General features: G+C 39.2%; 2 protein-coding genes across 2 annotated transcripts in view; both read left to right on the plus strand.

The window, feature by feature from the left end:
* kif2c (kinesin family member 2C) overlaps nucleotides 1-21237 on the plus strand; it is a 38519-nt gene extending 17282 nt beyond the window's left edge. Inside the window, exons 12-22 of the mRNA XM_078408068.1 lie at nucleotides 1400-1463; nucleotides 1539-1630; nucleotides 2591-2733; nucleotides 5528-5732; nucleotides 7376-7486; nucleotides 8413-8480; nucleotides 9097-9214; nucleotides 11465-11536; nucleotides 13951-14046; nucleotides 16885-17020; nucleotides 20012-21237. Of these exons, the coding sequence (XP_078264194.1) occupies nucleotides 1400-1463; nucleotides 1539-1630; nucleotides 2591-2733; nucleotides 5528-5732; nucleotides 7376-7486; nucleotides 8413-8480; nucleotides 9097-9214; nucleotides 11465-11536; nucleotides 13951-14046; nucleotides 16885-17020; nucleotides 20012-20073 (1167 nt within the window). The 3' untranslated portion in view covers nucleotides 20074-21237. The remainder of the gene's footprint in view (nucleotides 1-1399; nucleotides 1464-1538; nucleotides 1631-2590; nucleotides 2734-5527; nucleotides 5733-7375; nucleotides 7487-8412; nucleotides 8481-9096; nucleotides 9215-11464; nucleotides 11537-13950; nucleotides 14047-16884; nucleotides 17021-20011) is intronic.
* LOC144598349 (small ribosomal subunit protein eS8) overlaps nucleotides 1-21851 on the plus strand; it is a 412789-nt gene that overhangs the window by 382720 nt on the left and 8218 nt on the right. The gene's annotated exons all lie outside the window — the stretch shown is intronic.

Raw genomic sequence — 21851 nt, forward strand, 5'->3', positions numbered from 1 at the left:
TACTAAACCTAATGAACATGGGTGGGGAGGAAAGACCTCCCATTTGCTCAAGTTTTTCATCCAGTATGGAAACCCCATTAATCTGAATGGGGTTGTGCTGCACAGGGCAGCTGAGTCCAGCCACAGTCAGAAGGTGCACTTCCACACTGCAATTAACTGGATTGAGTTAAGGAGTGCACGAGTATTGATATTGCTGAAGACTTCAGTGAGGGGAGCAACATTTGGACCATTTCTTATCTGTGCACCTTTCTGTCTGGTCTGCCTCGGTGTTTAAGTAGAGCAAGTTGCCAAAGCCAACTCCTTCCCATCCCAGATTTGGCCTGACAACTAGCTATCAAAATGCTTGGAATGTTTATGAATGTCTGATATTTGCAGAGTCAGCTAAAATGATTCCAACGCCTTTTTAAAAAGGCACATTTTAAAATTAAATAATAACTAATTCTTGCAAACTCTTAATTGTTAAATTAAATAATTCTTAAATATTTATTTCCTTTGCCTTGAAGTTGTTTTGTCTAGTGATGAGTTGAACCTATGCCATTTCTAATTTGGTGCAAATTCATTGCACAGAATTTGGAGCATAACTTAAAGTTATGGTTCTAGTGCTGGAATGGGGGGAGTCCAGTGCCAGGAAAACAGAATAGAAGCAAGGACTGTTGAAGTTCAGTACTTGCATGTTTATAAGTGGCCATCTGAAAAAAATGTCAGAGGTGTTCCCTCAGAGGAAGCTGTGGACCACCTTAAATAGATAATGCATTCCAATTGAAATTTTTTTTGAGGATGTTGCCAGGATTTCAGGGTCTGATCTATAGGGAGATGTTGAGTAGGCTGGGACTGTACTCCTTGAAGCTTAGGAGGTTGAGGGTTGATCTGAGAGGTGTATAAAATCATGTGAGCAATAGATCGGGTAGATGCACAGAGCCTCTTGCCCAGGATTGTGGAATTGACCAGAGGACAGGTTTAAGATGAAGTGGAAGAGATTGAATAGGAATCTGGCAGGTAACTTTATCACACAAAGGGTGGTGGGTGTATTGAACGAGCTGCCAGAAGAGGTAGTTGAGGCAGAGACCATCCCAACGTTTAAGAAACAGTTAGACAGGTACATGGATTGGACTGGTTTGGAGGGATATGGGCCAAACGCAAGCAGGTGGGGCTAGTGTAGCTTTGGCTGGTGTGGGCAAGTTGGGCCAAAGGGCTTGTTTCCATGCTCTATGACTCTAATTGTATCCTCGCAAATGTGAGCCCCAACCTATCACACATGTAAATATGGATGTTACCTGCATGACTGATTGTCTGCTTTTGTGAGTGTCTTAATTTGCAACAGCAAGTCTTAATTCTTCAACTGTTCCAGTGTACCGGTCAAACCAATAACACAACCGTTTTAATATTTCCTTTTTTTTAGACAATGGGTGGTGATTTCTCTGGGAAAAATCAAGACTGTTCCAAAGGAATCTATGCTTTTGCTGGTAAGCAATGGACAAAAATGGATGGAAATATAATATGTTTGTGACAATTATTAAGTTTCCTTTTTTCCTCTTCAGCTCAAGATGTATTTTCGCTGCTTGAACAGCCCCGATACATGGATCTTAATCTGAAAGTATTTGTAAGCTTTTTTGAAATCTATAGCGGTAAGGTAAGTGCACATTTCATAAATCAAAGGTGTATATAAGTTGTGTGTGCTAACTGTACCAATGGAAATCATAAAAATAAAAATCTGTAGAAAAGTGCTCAAATTCTTAAGGAATATGAAACAATTCAGAAATAAAAGTAATTGAGGATGGGGCTGTTCAACAGGTGAAAATGAAATGGAGGAAAATGTGCACCATTAGTTTTTAAAGGTTTATTTGTGTGCTCCCAGCCTGTAAAAGGTTGCTTCTAGTAACTCATGTCCATACATAGTGTGTTTTATGATAGGAATTGCCTCTGTGCATTTCTTCTTCTGTAGTTGAGACTTTTCATTAGTGCATTTTACTAGTTTATTTGCTGAAATATGTTTCCAAATTAATTATCCCCTCCATTTTAACTAAATGATGATGGAGGAGATGATGTGGACCAATCCATTGTCAAAGCTGCAGGATGACTCAATTTTAAAGAAGGTGTCAGAACTATGGGTGAATGTTGCTAAATCTGTATGTGGTAGTCAAAAGCTATTGAAGGAAATTATTGGCATTAACAGGCTCTTAGCTACGCTTTTTTTGTTCAATCTTTTGTATTTGGAAATTGTCAGAGCTGATGTATAATTGTTTAAAGTATCACTACTGAAAAAAGGAAATGCTTACTTCAAAGTTAAAGTTAGTCAAACAGCATTAGCATTAGAAAAATGGCAAATGTAGAACAAGTGACTTTCAAAAGAAGCTCAATGAAGGAAGTGTATGGAAAATGGTCATAAATTCGGTGTCTAAAAAAGTAATAGGCAGTAGGTTTAATCCTTTTTCTGTGAGATGTCTGGGTTTTAAAGTTTATCTTTCAGTGTTCTCTCAGTGAAGCTAAAAGTTGAACAGGCAAAAGCATATTTAATATTGTACACTTCAAAGAAATGTTGTTTACCATAGTTGACTATTGCTTAATTCTCATTTTGAAAATGTTCTTGCAGGTATTTGATCTCTTGAATAAGAAAACAAAGTTGCGTATAATGGAAGACAATAAACAACAGGTGCAGATAATAGGGCTGCTAGAGCAGGATGTCTTCTGTGTAGATGATGTGATCGTGAATATTGATATGGGGAATAATTACAGGTAACTAACTATCACTTTCCACACAATTTTTTTCCATTGTCTTTGTCAGGGATCCTTGTTTTCTCCCCTCAACCCAGGTTGATTTGTACAAAAAGAAATACCAGTGGTACAAAATAACTTGTCAGAGTGGTGGAGTTGTACAGCACAGAAATTGGCCCTTCTACCCAACACATCCATCTTGATCATAAAGTACATAACTCTCATAACTCAACACTCTCCTCCACCTAGCAGAGCTGGTTCTTACCCTCAACAACTTCTCCTTTGACTCCTCCCACTTCCTCCAAACCAGAGGCGTAGCTATGGGCACTCGCATGGGCCCTAGCTACGCCTACCTCTTTGTCGGGTACGTCGAACAATCCCTGTTCCAGACGTACACTGGCCCCATCCCCGAACTCTACCTCCGCTACATCGACGACTGCATTGGTGCTACCTCTTGCACCCATGCAGAACTCACTGACTTCATACACTTCACCTCCAATTTCCATCCTGCCCTTAAATATACCTGGACTATCTCTGACATCTCCCTCCCGTTTCTGGACCTCACCATCTCCATCACAGGAGACAGACTAGTGACGGACATTTACTACAAGCCCACCGACTCGCACAGCTATCTGGACTACACTTCTTCCCACCCGGTCCCCTGCAAAAAGTCTATTTCCCTACTCCCAATTCCTCCGTCTACGCCGCATCTGCGCCCGGGATGAGGTGTTTCAGACTAGGGCTTCCGAGATGTCCTCGTTCTTCAGAAAACGGGGCTTCCCCTCCTCCATTATAGATGAGGCTCTCACTAGGGTCTCTTCTACATCCCGCAGCTCCGCTCTTGCTCCCCCTCCCCCCACTCGCAACAAGGACAGGATCCCCCTCGTTCTCACCTTCCACCCCACCAGCCAGCGGATCCAACATATCATCCACCAACATTTCCGTCACCTACAACGGGACCCCACCACTGGACCCCACCGCAGAGACCGTTCCCTCCGTAACTCCCTGGTCCACTCGTCCCTTCCTACCAAAGCACCCCAACCCCGGGCACTTTCCCTTGCAACCGCACGAGATGCAACACCTGTCTCTTTACCTCCCCCCTCAACTCCATCAAAGGACCCAAACAGTCTTTCCAGGTGAGACAGAGGTTCACCTGCACCTCCTCCAACCTCATCTATTGCATCCGCTGCTCTAGATGTCAACTTATTTATATCAGCTAAAACCAAGCGCAGGCTCGGCGATCGCTTCGCTAAACACCTGCGCTCGGTCCGCATTAACGCAACTGATCTCCCGGTGGCCCAGCACTTTAACTCCCCCTCCCGTTCCCAGTCTGACCTCTCTGTCATGGGCCTCCTCCAGTGCCATAGTGAGGCCCGCCGGAAATTGGAGGAGCAGCACCTCGTATTTCGCCTGGGCAGTTTGCAGCCCGGTGGTATGAACGTCAACTTCTCCAACTTCAGATAGCTCCTCTGTCCCTCCCTTCCCCTCCTCCTTCCCAGATCTCCCTCTATCTTCCTGTCTCCACCTATATCCTTCCTTTGTCCCACCCCCGACATCAGTCTGAAGAAGGGTCTCGACCCGAAACGTCACCCAGTCCTTCTCTCCCGAGATGCTGCCTGACCTGCTGAGTTACTCCAGCATTTTGTGAATAAATCGATTTGTACCAGCATCTGCAGTTATTTTCTTATCTTACATAACTCTACTAATTTGATTTGCCTATCATAAGTGATAGGGGCAGAATTAGGCCATTCAGCCCACCAGGTCTACTCCGCCACATAATCATGGCTGATCTATCTTTCACTCTTAACCCCGTTCTCCTGCCTTCTCCCCCGAACACGTGTACTAATCAGCAATTCAAATGCTTGATCGGATTCTCAAATGGGAGAATACCAGAAGTGACTTTTAGATTGCAACCACCCTCTGAGTGAAAACATTCTACCTCCGATCTCTGCTGAACCTCTTGCTACTCGCCTTAAATCACATGGTCTTAAGTATCACTGCCGAAGAAAAAAAAAACATCGTATTTACCTTATTTATGCCTCATAAGCTTATGTATCTCTTTCAGGCTCCTGTCAATCCTCTCTGTTCCAAGGAAAATAAACCATTGCATTGAAGACAATGAACTAACAATTCTTCTGGAATTAGTGGCTAAGGGACATTTGAGATAACATTGTTTCTTAAAAATTGGGTGAACATTTGTGTTAAAAAAAAATCCAGATTACTTTGTGTAAAAGTAGTTTCTACCTGGTGACTTGTGAATGTCAACCAAAGTATGAGATTTGGTAGAGCAAAGTGCATTCTAAATCCTCACAATCAAAATTTAATTTGTACAAATATAACAAACTCTTGGAAACTTTGAATGTATTTAAACAGGAGCACAATTTCAATCACCATCCAAACATGGTAGTTAGGATCAAGAGTCCCTTGAGCCTGTTATTCTCATTTAATAAGGCTTTGGATGCTCTGATTATAATCTCAACTTGTTGTCCCCACACTCTGTATCATTGCAACTTTGAGAAATATTTTGAATGTAGACTTGTTCTGCACTGTGGTTTATCTCCAAACATGGAATGAGTTTGCCAATGAGGCTAATAAGGAAGTCCTTGGTCATTGCAAGTAGAAATAAGTTTTGCAGGAAGGTGAGCAGCAAGTGCTGGTGGCTCATCACATTCAGGAAATTGACCATTATTTGAACATTTTAGCATTCATCATTCATACATGCATAATGTTATAAAAGTGCAATGTTAAAAGCTCTCTCAAAAACTAATTGGTGTCTTCAATTTTGCTTCTAAAAGGTTCCTTTTTGTTTTTGTAGGACTTCGGGGCAAACTTCTGCAAATAATTACTCTTCCAGGTCGCATGCAGTCTTCCAAATAATTCTACGAAAGAAGGATAAGCTTTTTGGCCAGTTTTCGCTCATTGATCTGGCTGGAAATGAGCGAGGTGCTGATACCAACAGTGCAGACAGACTAACAAGAATGGAAGGTGCAGAAATCAATAAAAGTCTACTTGCCTTGAAGGTACTTCACATTTAGATATATTAACTGGATAATTTCTATTTATCTTGATTTTATGAATGTCAGAATGGTATTTGAGAATGATTGATTATATCCCAGTAAGATATTGTTTCCTTCAAGAAGAAAGGAGAAGAAAATGATTTTTTTTAAAAAGTTTGTTGCAGTGAAGTGGAAAATAGAATCTGAAAGACTTGGGCTTATCGTATCAATTTGAAAAAACATTGTCAGTGATCCAAACTTACTTAGACTTAAATTGTTTTGCCTTTTTAAAGTACATACTGTATCAAATTCCCTTTTGCAAATTGCTACTAAATTTGCATTTTCCATTCTTTCAGGAAGTTTTAGAGACTAAAAGCTTACAGCTAATCCCTTATTTTGCAAATGACCTTAACTTTGCACTATCCAGTTATTGACCCATCTTTGCATTGCACTTGTATATGTAAATAAAAAATACTTGGCACCTCTTAAGTGTGGTACCTTTGGCACCAAAATTGTTTGAAGAATGTAAAGAACGTTTCAATAAAAGTAAACACAGGGGAAATAATATTTCAAAAGAAAACATTTACTCCAATAGGCAGAGCAAGCTGGTAAGCCACATGAAAATTAGGAGTTTCAGTATAGTCTGTAATACCCAGAGCTTACAGGAGAGTGGTGTCTTTGCAAAGTCAGCCCATAATGGGCGATCTCTAAATCGTCCTTTCTGCATTTAAATCAGGCAACCCCTCATTTAAATACAGAATGCATAGAAACAGTGCACTGAGTCCATATGCACATTTCGCCAAGTTTTGGTGCCATTTTCGAAGTCCCAGCTGCAGCTAGCCGTAAAGGCCTGTTGCAGCCGAAGCCATGATCCAGATCGTCCTGCGAACAGTTAACCCTCTCCTCGCCTAGCCACATTCAGCCTTCGTGTCTCGGGGGAGTCTCTCGCAGCTGACCTTGAGGGCGCAGAAGGTCAGACCCCCCCTCCCCCCGTTCTTATCGGCCCTTTGTTCCTGCATCCACTGCTGTTAATAACTCGTTCCCCACCTTCTCCGGTTCACATTCTTCGGGGACAAGCAGGAGCCAGACTCTGTGGCTTCCCACTCCAGGTAGGTTCTCGGTTCCACGACAGGCATGCCAAGTCTGCTCCCAGGGTATGGCAGCAGTCTGTGGCCCTTTGGCGGCTTCTGCAACGCACAGCTCTGGAACATAGTTTAGTAAAAATCTGGAGCAAATAGGGGCCATCTTGCATCAAGATTGCGTTTGGTACATCAGTGGCAGTGAGAATATTTGGTTAGAAATTCTAGATCAATTTAATATAGGGGACCATTTTTGATAGAGAAATACATCAATTGATGGCAGTAGAATATAAAGTGATGAGTTAGGTTTATTGTCATGTGCACCAAGGTAGAGTGAAAAACTTTTTGTTTCAATGCTATTTAAATTAGTCTGGATGCTGCTTTTCATTCTGTCATTACTCCATTGAAAAATGATATACCATTTTTCTACTGAAATAGTACTTCTAACTCGGTATATGGTTAACTGATTTGGCCAATTTGTTAAACTGCCTTATTGAAATGGTATATTAGAAGAAATGCAAGGTTTAATTTATCAGCTTAAAAATGTTTACATGTATGCTTTGCCATAATTGCTTCCTTGTCTTCCAGGAGTGCATTCGATCATTGGGCCACAACAATATCTACACACCTTTCCGAGCGAGCAAGCTAACTTTGGTGCTGAGAGATTCATTTATCGGTGAAAACTCGAGAACCTGCATGGTATGATTTCATCCCAAGATAAAGATTTGTTTCTAGTGAATATTGTGATTCATCTCCCCCCCCCCCCCCCTCCCATGGCAATTGAATGCCCTTCCAGTTACATATTTTAACATCTGAGTAGTAGCATGTGGTATCTTAAATATTCATTTGATGATTTAACACTTGTCTATAATGTCCACAATCAAATTTCTGCATTGTTTTCAAATGAATATTAATGTTAACATTTAAAGAGCAGGGTTTATAATCTTACCATTTAATTGTATTATATTTGTACATGATCCTACCAGTAACATCAGCTCTTCCGATCCCAGAAAGAATGATTTTTTCTACATACAATGTAGTCATGGGCGACTTTCACTTCACAGGAGAATGGAGCCTGACACATTATTCAACTGATTCAATGTGCCACGCATGTCGTTTACAAAGTCGAGTATTAATTTGGATATATAAAATTGTGCACTAGGGAGGGTTATTGTTTCTTAAATGGGATATATTAAGTAAAAAATTATGTGGCAATGGATTGCTGTATATATTGTACACTCAATGCACATGAACTCTACAGCAAATGATGAAGCCGAGGGTGTGTTTAACCATAGCTCAAGTGTTTGCATAACACAGCAGCTTGAACTTTATTCTAAGATTAAAAGCCAAAAACAAATGGTAGCTACGCCACAGATTTTGCACTTGTTTTTTCTCTAATGGCTAGAAGCATTGGCCCATGTCTTCTGCCCTGTATGAGATTGTCCACAAAATAAACTGGAAGATGGGAATGTTTGTGACTTAAGACTTGATAACAACGTGGCATGTGAGGGGGCATGCACAAATAGCAACAAAAAATTTTTTTTTGCGAGAAACAATGTTACCCTCGTGCAGATATATGGAAAGCTTTTTGTCGTTATCATCAGGTAATATTTTCTTCTTTCTAGATTGCAATGATTTCACCAGGCTTAAATTCGTGTGAGCATACTCTAAACACATTGAGATATGCAGACAGGTAACTTTTGAAACTTTGCAGTTCAATTTTGGGAATGTTTTATGAAGAAGACAAATGGGAGCCTGGGACGGTATTCAATTAATTCAATGTGCCATGCCTGTTGTGCACAGTCATGTATTAGTTCCTTGCATTCAGATATTTAAAACTGCACTGGGGAGGGTTATTGTTTCTTAAATTGGTTATATTAAGTAAAATTATTTAAACTTGAAAATAGCTAATAGGCTTACATTTACAGCAGTTTTATAATGAGGTATTGCTTGATTCATGAGGTCATTTTTGAAAGGATGAACTGAAAATTTATAAATAAAAAAACTATTTGCCATGAATTTCAATATAACCTTTCGTATTGTACTTGAGCTCAAGAATCTTTGTCAAAGAAGCCACAAAACAAAAATACAATTATCTGAAGTACTCTTTCATTAACAACAAGTTGTAAATTAAGATAATATAAACATAATGCACCTACATTTGAACAGTAGAAATATAAAGATTCAGGAGATGTCTTGGCTGGGTGAATCTGGCATTAGCAGAACTATGAAACTATGTGTGACTTAATCTTTATTGCCCATTATTGAGTAATTACAGTAGTTCTGAATCATATTCATATCTGTTCAAGGGTGAAAGAACTTGGTGTTGAAGTTTCCAATGAACCAGAATGCTCTACAATCTCTCAAGGGAAAGAAATCAATGAATCCTTGGAAGAGTCTGATATTCGGTTGCTTTGTGAGAAAATGGTAAGTGTGGCTTGGAGCTGCTCTTTTAAAATAATCTCTGAGAATCTCAAGTCGATATTTTGAAATGACATTAACAATTTTGCACGTGCCGAAAACACAGTAAAACTCTATCATCAAGTGTTCTTTGCAGGACTGGCAGATTTTCAAGACTATTTAAAATCAATCTTAATACCAACATGCTTAAATTTATTATTTTTGTATATAATTGTTACACTATTGTATAATTTTCCAGTGAACCAGGTTAATTTAAATTAAGCGTGATGCGTGTGGGGGTGAGGGAGGGAGAGAGGAAGAGTGGGGATTGTGTCTTGGTTAGACAGCAGCCAAACCAATGGATATTGGATTGCTGGACTTCTATAATTTCTGGGTTTCCAGGGCAATGTCCACTTCATTTTTTACTAACTTTCTGACATTTTCATGAACTAACATTCTGAACTATTATTTTAAACCAAAATAGTTTGAAATAAACTACTTCCTCCCCCCCAATTTCAGCATTGGATTTAGTGCAGGTTACTTTCAGAGTATAAGTTCACTCTATTTCTTCCTGCTGCAAATGATTAAATCACTGAATTGTGCCTGGTGATTATTTGGAATAATCTGTTTAATGAACTCCTCACTCTGGGCATAAGATGCCACCTATGTCACTCATTAATTAGGGTTGATTCTGATGTTTATATTAATCTGGGAGGGAACAATGTCCTGTATATTACATTTTGAGTTCATTTTGAAGAATGAGGATCGGTATCAAATTTGATTAGTGGCTTTACTGTCCATTCAATTATTTTAACTATCTGCCCAAACAAGGACGTGGATCCCATTCCGCAAGGAAGAGGCGAGATTTTTGGAAAAGAATGTTCAGTTTCATTGAAGTAAAATTGAAAAGATTGCTATTAATGAAGATAGGTAGAAATCGCAAATCTTTGAATAAAATAACATAACCTACTGAGTTTAGAGAACATATTATTGCATATTTATTCTATAAAAATAAATTTTGTTCCAATTTCTGGATTCAGGATTGGCTTAATGGTAGCACTCTTGACACTTAATTAGTCGTAATTTATTCTGCGCATTCATCGTAATGTATCTTAAATATTCCTATTAATTATTGTTCATTTATTCTTGGTCTTGAGAAATTGATGTAGCTTTAGTGTAAAATGATCTGCAATGTAATTTGTATAACTTTTGACCTTTAGTACAGTAAACCCTCATTATTGTGGACTACTTAATAACAAATTTCAATTATAGTAGACTAACTTTAAGAACACAGGCTGCTGGTTACTCTGCAGAGGTAATTGAAATTGACAAGCAATTGCTTCAATGGACTTAACTCCATTAAACAATGTTACAAACGGTCTTTAGTATTTTAGCTTGCTGTAACAAAAATCCGATCTTTGTTGTTAAAGTATCTCATACATTCAGCAGATCAGGCGGGTTAGTGTTTTTGGAAGGAGAAACAGAGTTGATGTTTAAGATCCATTTCTTTTCACCCTGAACTCCAGGCGGGAAGTGGTTGTCGAAATCTCCCTGAGCGGGACAGGGTTTCCTCTCCCCACCACTGCCAGCCCACAGAGCTTCCTCTGCCGCTTCCAGGCCATGCGTACAACCACTAACCCTTACCTGCAGTCCCGCCGCCTGAGGGTCGTGACCAATGACTGCCTATCCCCCAGCACCAGCAGACCAGGGCCGATTTCCAGGCCCAGTTCAAGACAGTCTGAACAAATGCCTTGACCACAAATGTCACCTATCCATGTTCTCCTGAGATGCTGCCTGACCTAACTTACTCCAGCATATTTTGTGTCCTTTTGTGTATTACCCAGCATCTGCTGTTCTTTGTTTCTACTACTTGTGCAATGATACTCTATTACTCGGTATAGCGGACAATTGGCAATAATTGACACCGTTTCCCCCTCTGTGGTCCTTTCTAAAGAGGGTTTACTGTACAAAAAAACATTGGCAAAGATTAACACTGCATGTTCTAAACATCTTTGGTACCTTTTTGGTTTCTCAGTTAATGCATGCATGAAGACAATATCTATTGTTTGCAGTTTTTCCGAGTCTTGGCAGAATAATTTGATCAAATTTGTATCAAAAATGGATAATTCCTTTTGTGAGATGCTATTAAAAGTTCACATGAGAACTGGAAACAATGCTTCATGTTTGAATTTTCTTTGATACGGAATGTAATCTAATCTGTTTATGGTGACGCATGAAGAGTCTTTCTCACTCTCGCCTCTGATATTGTCTTTAAAGCCTGGCAAAAATGAAGTTCTAAGTGAGAATCAGGAAATGTTTACTGCGCAAGGTGATTTGGACGTACCTCAGGTTAGGCTCATAGTTTCTTACTGGCTTTCCCAAATCTCAGGGCTGTTTCAGATTTTATTTGGGGAACTGCTTGAAATCTGTCTCAACATTTCTAAACCTGCAATTTTAATGAAATGTGATGCTGAATTGCCTTTTGTTGCATTATCTAGGCTCTGGCACAACCTGCATGTTTATTTTCAGCAGTGAATTGATACCATGCACAGCTGTTTTGAAGAGTGTGTTTGTTGTGACACACCCTTTTTCCAAAGCTGGTTACTTTACTGGACTGTTTTTAGAGTTTTTGCTTGGGATGCATGTTGCTGACTTGGCCAGTATTTCATGAATGCCAATCTCTAATTGGTCAAAGATGGTGAGCTGCTGCGTGTTGAACCACTGGTTATTTTCACAATGCTGTTAAGGACCCGGTGAACGAATCTCAAGATTTCCCATACTTGGCACGTACCTACAAATGTTTGAGGTTACCGTGTTTTATTTTAACCCTCAGCACAGGTGTTGGAGGTTATGGGGAGAAGGCAGGAGAATGGGGTTAGGAGGGAGAGATACTGTAGATCAGCCATGATTAAATGGCTGAGGAGACGATGGGCCAAATGGCCTAATTCAACTATTCCTTATGACTCTGTCCTAGAGAGGTTATGGGTCTGGGAGTGTTACAACATCTGAAGATGAGTAACTAAGAGGCATTCCATTAGAACATAATCCAGCTAAGGTGCACTGATGGTGGAGGACATAGTTAGGCTGGTGGATGAGTTGCCACTGCTGTGGCCTATACTGTCCTGGATGGTTCTGTACTGCTTCAGCGTTGTCGAAGCAGCATTCATCCAGGTGAATTGGGAGTATTCTATCATGCAACCTTTTTGTCTTGTCAGTGGAGGAAGGAGTTTTAAAATGTTAAGAGGCAAATCATTCAAGCAAAGGTCACCCTGTCTCTGTCCTGCTCTAAGCCATTGTATTTGCATGCAATTTGAGTTGAGTTGTTGGTCATTGATGATGCCCCTTACTCCTGTGCCTCCTGGAATGTTGTTAATAAAGGACTTTAATAAAATACAGCTGAATACTCGGCAGGGGTGGGAGTCAATAATTGACAAAATAAATGGTGCTGGTGATCATGGGTAAAACGGGACAAGAAACCCTGAGAGGAATTGTGGAGTAAAATGGGCCTTAAGATGGGGAATTGACCAGTTAAGAATGATATAATAAATGTCTTCACTCAGGATCAAGTATTTGACTGTTTATTGTGGAAGAGTGTAGATGCTCAGGCAATGATTATGTTAAACTGGAAATGCAGAGTAACCTAGAAATAAAATGTTTCAATATGTTGTGGCTTCAGGTAAATTATGTTTATTACATTATCAGCCAAATGCAGTAGCATTTTTATTTCAAGTTCAAAGGGACAGTAATATTCCCAGCAAAATGTGAGTGATCTGTGTTTGAAAATCCTCTGACACTGACAATTGAGTGCTCTCAGGAACAATAGATTCTGGAAAAGTATTGGTAAGCCAGTAAAGGGGATTTTTTTCTATTGGATTAATTCTGTGCATATACAGTAATAGACTGAGTGGACGGAATGGGGGTGGCTATTGGGGAAACGTATTCAATCTGTATGCAGAAAGTACTATATAGTTAGATTAAACCAAAATTGGGTAAGCATTATTTCACTTCCAACATGAGTGTTTAACCATGTCCCCTTGCACCTCCTGTGCCACATCAAGGTTGTACTGTTTTTAATTAGCCACTTCATGCAGGACATTTAAGATTTACCACTGTAGATGATTGTGGCTCATTGTGAAAAATGTATGATCTTCTGAAACAAGCATGTAGTTTGATTTGGCTGGCTGGCTGCATTTTGGTGTACATTAGTCTTACCCAGGTCTCTAGAAAAATCTAACTTCTGAGGAGAATGTGTCCTTGCCAAGTGTGCCTATTGGGAATATATAATGCACCATGATGAATGAGTAGAAACTTTGGTAAAGATCTGTGTACACATGAAACAGAAGTTGCAGGTATATTTATTCAATTAGGATATGCAAATGGGAAACAGTTTAAGAATTTCAAATCACTGCCATCTTATGTATCTGAAACAGCCCTGACCATGCATGGTTAGTTACTTCCCTAAATTAAGAAATAAAAGAAAAGCATAGTGCTCTTAAGCAAAATATGAAGGGAACAATACTCACTCAGATGCAACTGCTTTGTCATTTTCAAATTGATTCTCCCCAATTTTCTACCCCATGCTCTATCTAAAAATGAAACTGCTCTAACTAACTTCACTAATTGTCCATTCTAATAAGTTGTGCTGTCGAGTCAATATTATAGGCTTTTCGAATAAAACTGCATTGGTCTTCGTCAGCTGAATCAAGTTTCTTAAAAATTGAACAAAAGCTTTCTTACATATATGTATAAACTTTTATTTTAAGGAGGCACCTTCAAAGATTTGTGACTTGCATGTAGATGTTTCTAGAATTCTTGAATTGGAAGAACAGGTGGTGGATGAACATCGAGAAATTCAGCAGGTAAGAAATGGACGTTCTTTTGTGAAAATTACAATATTGACTAATTTCTTTTTTCCCCAAAGGGTGTTTTCCAGGTAAATAACTGAACTGTTTACAGGATTCCAATCTGTACCTGCAATATCTTAGCTAATTATATTTGGGACAGCTGTAAGTGCTACAACTGGAAGAATTAAGATAACAGGCCTTCCCTCAGTGCTCTCTCCTCCCCACCCTCCAACTTGCAGTGGGCTACTTTTATCCAGTTATGGCTCTCTAACAATATCTTATTTGATTCATGATTCACTATTTCATTAAATGTTTTGATGGAATTCTCAAGGTTGTTAAAATGCTTGGGTATTTAATATTTTAAGAAAACTGTTTGGCTAAAAATACAAATCACTTATTTAATTTAAATAGAACAACCTACAGTGGTCTGCTAGTAATATCCTGCAAGATGATATTTGAATAAAGAAACATTTAAATAAGAGACCAAATAATTATGCTGTTTCCAAACCCTGGAATAACACTGCCTTAGTTTGTTTTAGCACAGTATGAACCTGAAAGTTATTTTCATCCAGTATTATTCTGCCTCTGTCGGAATGATAATATATTTTGGCAATAGCACTAAGCTATTTTCATGATTGCCAGAATATTTTGATTTCAGGATGTAAATGGGGCCACAAATATATGGCACTCTACCTTTGAACTAATGAATATGATAGGGTTGGTACTGGACAATGCCTCTCACCAAATCACCTTTTTCCTTGGAATTCCATATATAACAGTACATTGCAGTTGATGACACCGGACTGTGGACGCTGGAGCCTTCAGCAGCAAAGAATCTGCTGGAAGAACTTGGCAGGTTGAGCAGAATTTATGGAGGGAAATGAAGAGTCAGCTTTTCTGTCAAACCCCTTCATCTGAACTGCGGGAGTAGAGGGGAAGTAACCAGGTACAGGGTGGGTTAGGCCAAGAAATGGCAAGCAATAGGTAAATCCAGATGAAGAGGGAATTTAGAAACAAAGTACTACAGATGCTTTTGTTAGAGGGTAAAAGATAGACCAAAGGGAGCCGTCTTCAGTCTAAAAAAGGGTTCTGACCTGAAATGTCGCCTGTCCTTGTTAAAGTTCGATTCTAATAGACAGACAACAATACCATAAAGTGGTAAAACATTAGAGTCTTTATTACGCCAGCGGGAGTGGGAGAGCTGCAACTTGCTCGCCACTCGAAGACCCCACTCACTTACAGAGTGTTTCAGCAACCTTTTTATGCACCAAATACAATGGGTTTTTAGAAGTGATAACAGAACCAGACACCCCAGACAGGTGGTCTTGCAAGAGGATGGGAGTTCAATGAATCAACACCCACTATCATTGGCCATTGTCCGAGGTTAACAATTGAGTATATTAACATAAACATATCTTCCTAGTGCTCAACTTTAGAGTGATTGTAACGAGGCTCAGTCTATTAACATAAACATCTTCCTGGGGCTCAACCTTGTGGTAATTGTTTAAGAGGCTCAAGTCTACTCGGTGCTCTTCTGTATCCGTATCCTGTCCTTTGTAAGATTACAACACCCCTTCTGCAATCTCAAGCCAGCATCTACACAGAGGTAGACTTGCCGGCATCTGAGGTATGCATTTTAATTTAGTGACAGTCCATCTTCATGTAGCATTTGGTCACATACACCTTAACCCTTAAATCCCCTTTTCTCCTTTACATCCTTTTCCTCCAGAGATGCTGCCTGACCCACTGAGTTACTCCAGCATTTTTGTGTCTATCTCCAGATGAGGAGGGGTTAATTGGCAGATGGAGTCAGGTGAAGGAGGAAAGGGTGGAAATGGAGAGGTTGGGAGGTGATGGGGAGAGGCAAGAAAGGACAGCAGATGGTGGAGTCAGATAGGACAGGCAAGTGAAGCATGGAATCAGATGAGGGAGGCTGGGTGGGCAGATGCGAACAGTGGTTGGAGTGTGGGTGATGTACAGATGAAGTGGATGGGGGAAATAAACTGGGTGACGGGGATGGGATGTGGGTTGAAAAGGCTGTGTGAGAGGACCTGGGTATATCAGAAGGAGAGAGAAAAGAACGAGCAGAATACTGAAATTTGGTAATTCCATGATCTTGCCTTCAGGTTTTAGACTATCCAGGTGGAATTTGAGGTGCTGTTCCTCTAGTTTGCATTTGGCCTCGCTGTGGTAGTGGAGGAGGCTGTGGACAAAGATCAGTGTTAGAATTAAAATAGGTTGCAACTAGGAGCTCAGGATGGACATACTGCAGGAGGTGCAGTTTTTTTAGCAAGGCAGTGACTAATCTGCACTTGGTCTCACGGATGTAAGGGATGCTACATTGAGAGCACAATGCTTGGAGATGTTGCAAACTAATCTGTCTTGCCTAGAAATACTGTTTGGATCCTTGGATGGAGGTGAGGGAGGTGGTGCAGGGACAGCTTTTGCATCTCCCACTGTTGTGGGGAACCTGCCTGGGATAGATTAGATTAGTCAATGAAATTCCTTGTTCATATGAAACTGTTTTTGTATTATTATGTACATAACCAAATAGTTCATAAGACTCCCAAATAGTTTGCAAAACAACCATCGTTGAACAGGGTAGTTATTTAGTCCACTATGAGCTATGCCAAATATAGGAATGCTTAATGTCTGAAGAGGTCTCGACCTAAGACGTCACCTAAACATGCACTCCAGAGATGCTGCGTGACCTGCTGAGTTACTCCAGCACTTTTTTGTAAACTTGCATCTGCTTAAATTGCTTAATGTTTTTTAATTTTTTGTTCTCTATACGTACAATCATCAGAAGAGGGGTAGTTTCATATGGAAAGTAATGATTTATCTTTTTACCAGAAATTACTACAGTGGAGCGATGCAGATAATAAACTCTTGAAGATGACTCAACTACCTGACTATAACGTTGAAAACTACACCAACATATTACAATCGTACATGGATGAGAGGATGGAAATATTCGAAGAATTTGACAGTACAGTTTTCAAATTTATGTTCTTGTATTGAATGAAGGAGAATTAATCTGAATATGTAAAAACAAAGGGTTGAATATCTTTGCAATTCATAATGCAGCCGTTTGCTCTTGACCTCTCGTCAGTCATCTTACTTCACTAAAGGAGCTGGAGATTAGACTGGAAATGTACATGAATGGTTTGAAATTGGTTATGGCCAGTGACAAACGGCAACGTTTTAATCTGCCATTGTTCTTTACAATCAGTGAATTTAGTACAAAATGGGCATGACATTTTACAATGGTCCATTTTGTTCCACTGCATGCTCCCATCACCATCTCTTCTAACCATTGGTGTGTAATGCTTGCAAGCAATGTGTCTGAGATTACATATAGGTCAACATATGTATCCATCTCGCTGACATCCCAAAACTATTATGTTGCTATACTTTAGTGTCTTATTTGATGCATCTCACTAGCTTTGGATGTATAGAAAGAGACACTGAAGCTAATTATTTTTGTTTGATTTTGCAAATATAATTAAAGAAAAAATGGGAAGTGTAGACCAGCAAGTCTAACATCTGTGGTCGGTAAGTTACTGGAAAGGGTTCTGAGGGATATGATGTGCATGCATTTGGAAAGGTGGGGGTTGATTAAGGATGGCCAGCACAGATTTGTCCATGGGAGATTGTGTCTTACAAATTTGATTCCGTTTTTGTTTATGGTCAATGAGCGCAGGGCAATATCTTAAATCATTTTTGCACTATTTCTGGCTTTGGCATATTTTCTATAGCAAGGTGACCAAACTGAACACCAAACAATTAACAATGCCCTGTTTTGCCATCCTTATTTCCTCAAGTTTACTCCTGCATCCCCAACACCTCTAGAGTCACTTGATCCTGTATCTGACCCATGCCTCCATCTCTTTTTTTTGCTTCAATATCTCTCGTCATCCAAGGTTCTCGTACTCCTGCCAACCTTGCCTTCACTCTAACAGGAACAAGCAGACCTAGGATTCTCGTTGTCTCGCTATCAAAAGCTTCCGGATTACTGGATGTTCTTTTAACTGCAAACAACCTACTCCAATCAATATTTGGCTAATTTTGTACTAACATTTGAACCATTTAACTATCTAAAAACTAATAGAACTATGGTCACTGGCTCCAATATGCTCCCCTACTGTCACCTCAGTCATTTGCCCTGCCCTTTTCCCCCCGTGTAGGTCAAGCTTTGCTCTCTATATTACCTGAGGAAACTTTTGTGAATGCATTCAACAAATTCCACCCCACCTAAGCTCTTAAAACAATGGAAGTCCCACTCTATATTAGGAAAGTTAAAATCCCCTACTATAACAACTCTACTATTCTTGTAACTTTCTGGAATCTCCTTTCATATTTGTTTCACTAATTTCCATTGACTCTTTTGTAGCCATCAGTACAATGCCAACAACAATATCATCCCCTTATTTTTCATTTTCACCCATATTATCACTGGATGATCCCTCAATGATTTTATCTCTGAACTCTGCTGCAATGTTCTCCTTTATCAAAAATGTAATTCCCCCTCCTCTCTTTCTTGTACCTCTATGCGGTCTGTAGCACTGTACCTGGAGCATTAAGTTGCCAGTCCAGTCCCTTAGCAGCATTTCTGTAATGGATATAATAGCCCAGTCCCACATACCATGCCAAGTTTCACAAAATGATGGAGTAACTCAGCAGGTCAGGCAGTATCTCAGGAGAGAAGGAATGGGTGACGTTTCAGGTCGAGACCCTTCTTCAGTCTGAAGAAGGGTCTTGACCCGAAACGTCACCCATTCCTTCTCTCCTAAGATGCTGCCTGACCTGCTGAGTTACTCCAGCATTTTGTGAATAAATACCTTCGATTTGTACCAGCATTTGCAGTTATTTTCTTGCACTACCATGCCAAGTTTATCCGCCTTGCCCTTCAGGCCTCTTGTATTGAAATGAAAGCCTAAATTGAGTTAATGTGGAAAGGGTGTTTTCACTAGTGGGAGAGTCTAGAACCAGAGGCCATAGGCTCAGAATAAAAAGGACGTACCTTTGGAAAGGAGATGAGAAAGATTTTTTTGTCAGTGTGGTGAATCTTTGAAATTCATTGTCACAGGCTGTTGAAGGCCAAGTCAATGGATATTTTTAAGGTGGAAATTAACAGTTTAGATTACAAAGGGTGTCGGGGGTTATGGGGAGAAGGCAGGGAATTGGGTTGAGAGAGAAAGATAAATCAGCCATGATTGAATGGCGGAGTAGACTTGATGGGCTGAATTGCCGTATTCTGCCCCGAGAACTTACGAACTTACAAATAAATGCAATTGAACCCAACAGATTTTCCTTGCTCGCTACCATACTCCTGCTTGTCTTGTCTACTTACCTTGCTGTTGTTGACTTAAGTATAGAATACTATATCAAGTTCCAACCTCTCTGCCTCACTGCAGCTTTGAATCCCACCTGGCCAATCTAGTTTTAACCCTCCATCTTAATATGAACAAATGTTTGTTAGTGTAGCCATATTAACATTGAGTCTCGACGAGCTAATGAAAAGAACATTACAGTATGATTCCTCAGTTAAACAAATTTAACGAGCTGTTGCTCAATCCCGCAACAGCAAGTAATCTATACAGCAATGATCTCAAACCCACTAAATGAATTTAAATTGTAATTTTCCTCATTATGAGTTATGGTATTTATGCTAGTAATGTTTGTTGTTTTATAAAGATTGCATGTATTTTTTGGTTTTTGATCAAAATAAATAATAATGCACGAGTTATTTTTCTTTAGAGCATTGGCTAATATAGCAATATTTGCTCTCAATTGTCCTTTTTTGTGTTTAAGAAGTTGTTTAAATGGGAGCACAAAATCAGACCTGAATATTCAAGCATTCAAAATATGAATAAACTGGAAATAAAACTCAGTTTCATGAAATGATCGATGTTGTTTATCTGAACCTCAAATCTGTCTTGGTCTCTATATATTAAAATACTTGTCTTTTTAATTGCAGAAATCTTGAAAGCCTTGCGACAAGCTTTGCAGAAGGAAGAACAAGCTGCTAATCAAGGTTGATGCCACAGCCTGCAATTTGGGAATCTTGAGCATCTGTTCAAGTGTTTGGATTGTAACTTGTGGTCACTGGATTCAACTTTCTTTCTCCCAGGGGCTGCAAATTTTGTATGTGTTCCTCTTTAATGTTTGTGTCCTAGCAATCATCTTTCTAAAACTTTTGTCTATATGACTTAGATGTTTTCTTTTGGAAAATGTACAGATTTATATCTATCTAGTATATAATATGCTTGAACTTGCTTTGTGATGCATAACTAAAAATGCAAGTTTGCATACATAGATAGTGATGCAGTTATGATGTTTAGTCAGTTATAATGTTTAGTTTTTTCAGAATGCATTGATTTCTCTAATCCATTGCGTATGAGAAAGTGAACTCGTTTAAAGGTAAAAAACTTTTAAGTAGGAGAGTGGAACTGCATCTTTTTCCGTAGCTCTGTGTCACAAAATTAATATGACTACACTGGGACATTTGTTTTCATTCCCTGACCCAAAATTTAACAGAATATTTCATGAGAGTGAATTATATTTTTATGTGCTGGAATTTGAAAGTATTTAATACACACAAGACCTATTAAATATTTCATAAGGTTTCAGAAGGATAACCTGTTTGTTTGGGTTTAGTGACTTATGACTGACATTTGTGTTTTCAACACATTTGTAATCAAAAGTATAACCGGTGTGTAAATGGAACACTACCATCATCTCCTATTGGAATATCTCTTAGCCTGCTAAAAATGTTTTGGGCTCTTTTGGTAAACTAACATTTTACAAAGTGGCTGTAGAACATTGTGATTCTTCCATTGTATTGCCAAGAATTGTACAATTTGGAGTCTGAAGAACCAAAGTTAACCACTGCAATTTTTTTTCTGAAATTGTTCAACCCTGAGTACAAAGCAAACCGTCATAAATCTGCTTAATTCATAACTTGCAACCATTTTCTATGCTGTTTATTCTGTATATCCAGAAATGGAGTAGGAGAGAAATCAATTCAATTCCAATTCTGAAATATGCAATGTTTTTTTATTGAAAAACTGGCCAGCAAAGAAATGAATTCATGTTTTTTTAAATCTTTCAAAAATGATTGGTATACATGATGGAAAGTCAAATGTGAACTTTCTTTTGTCTGTGTCCACTCCAGACTGCATAATCCATTGAAATTTGTTAAATTGAGGAATCATACTGTAATGTTCTTTGACATATTTAATAAAGAAATGAAATACCATACGTATCATTTTTACCTAATTTAGCTTGCATGCAAACATGTGGTGAGTGGTGAACTGATTAATACTAATTGACACAAAATGTGACCAAATGTGATCAAGTTACCAATAGCACAATTTACTTTTGAGCAGGTCTTTACTCAAAGAGGCTGACCACTAGGTATAAAACATGGTGAAACTACTAGGCATGGGGAATCTGTTATTTTTTTAATCATCCAGCAGCTACAGCCTATCACCTATCAGAATTGTTTAATATAGTTCATTTGACAAAACATCCAAACATAATCGACTGGACTTTGCTTTTTAATATGTGTCCAGGGCCTTTATATTTAAAAAAAACCTGTTTGCAGGAAGCCATAATGGCATCTTTTCCAAGGTATCTAAGTGAAGACAGGATCTGTCTCGATTGTGTACCCAATAGTTTGCCTACTACCTTGGCTTAAGAGAATGTTGAATGCAATCCTGCCTGCATCCTATCGGCTAAAATGCAGTAACAGATGATACTGGGAGGGCAGAAGAAGACCTTAGTTGATTCTTTGCAGCAGCCTGCCTTTTGTAACA

Source organism: Rhinoraja longicauda, chromosome 11 (assembly GCF_053455715.1).
Source record: "Rhinoraja longicauda isolate Sanriku21f chromosome 11, sRhiLon1.1, whole genome shotgun sequence".
NCBI classification, from domain to species: domain Eukaryota; kingdom Metazoa; phylum Chordata; class Chondrichthyes; order Rajiformes; family Arhynchobatidae; genus Rhinoraja; species Rhinoraja longicauda.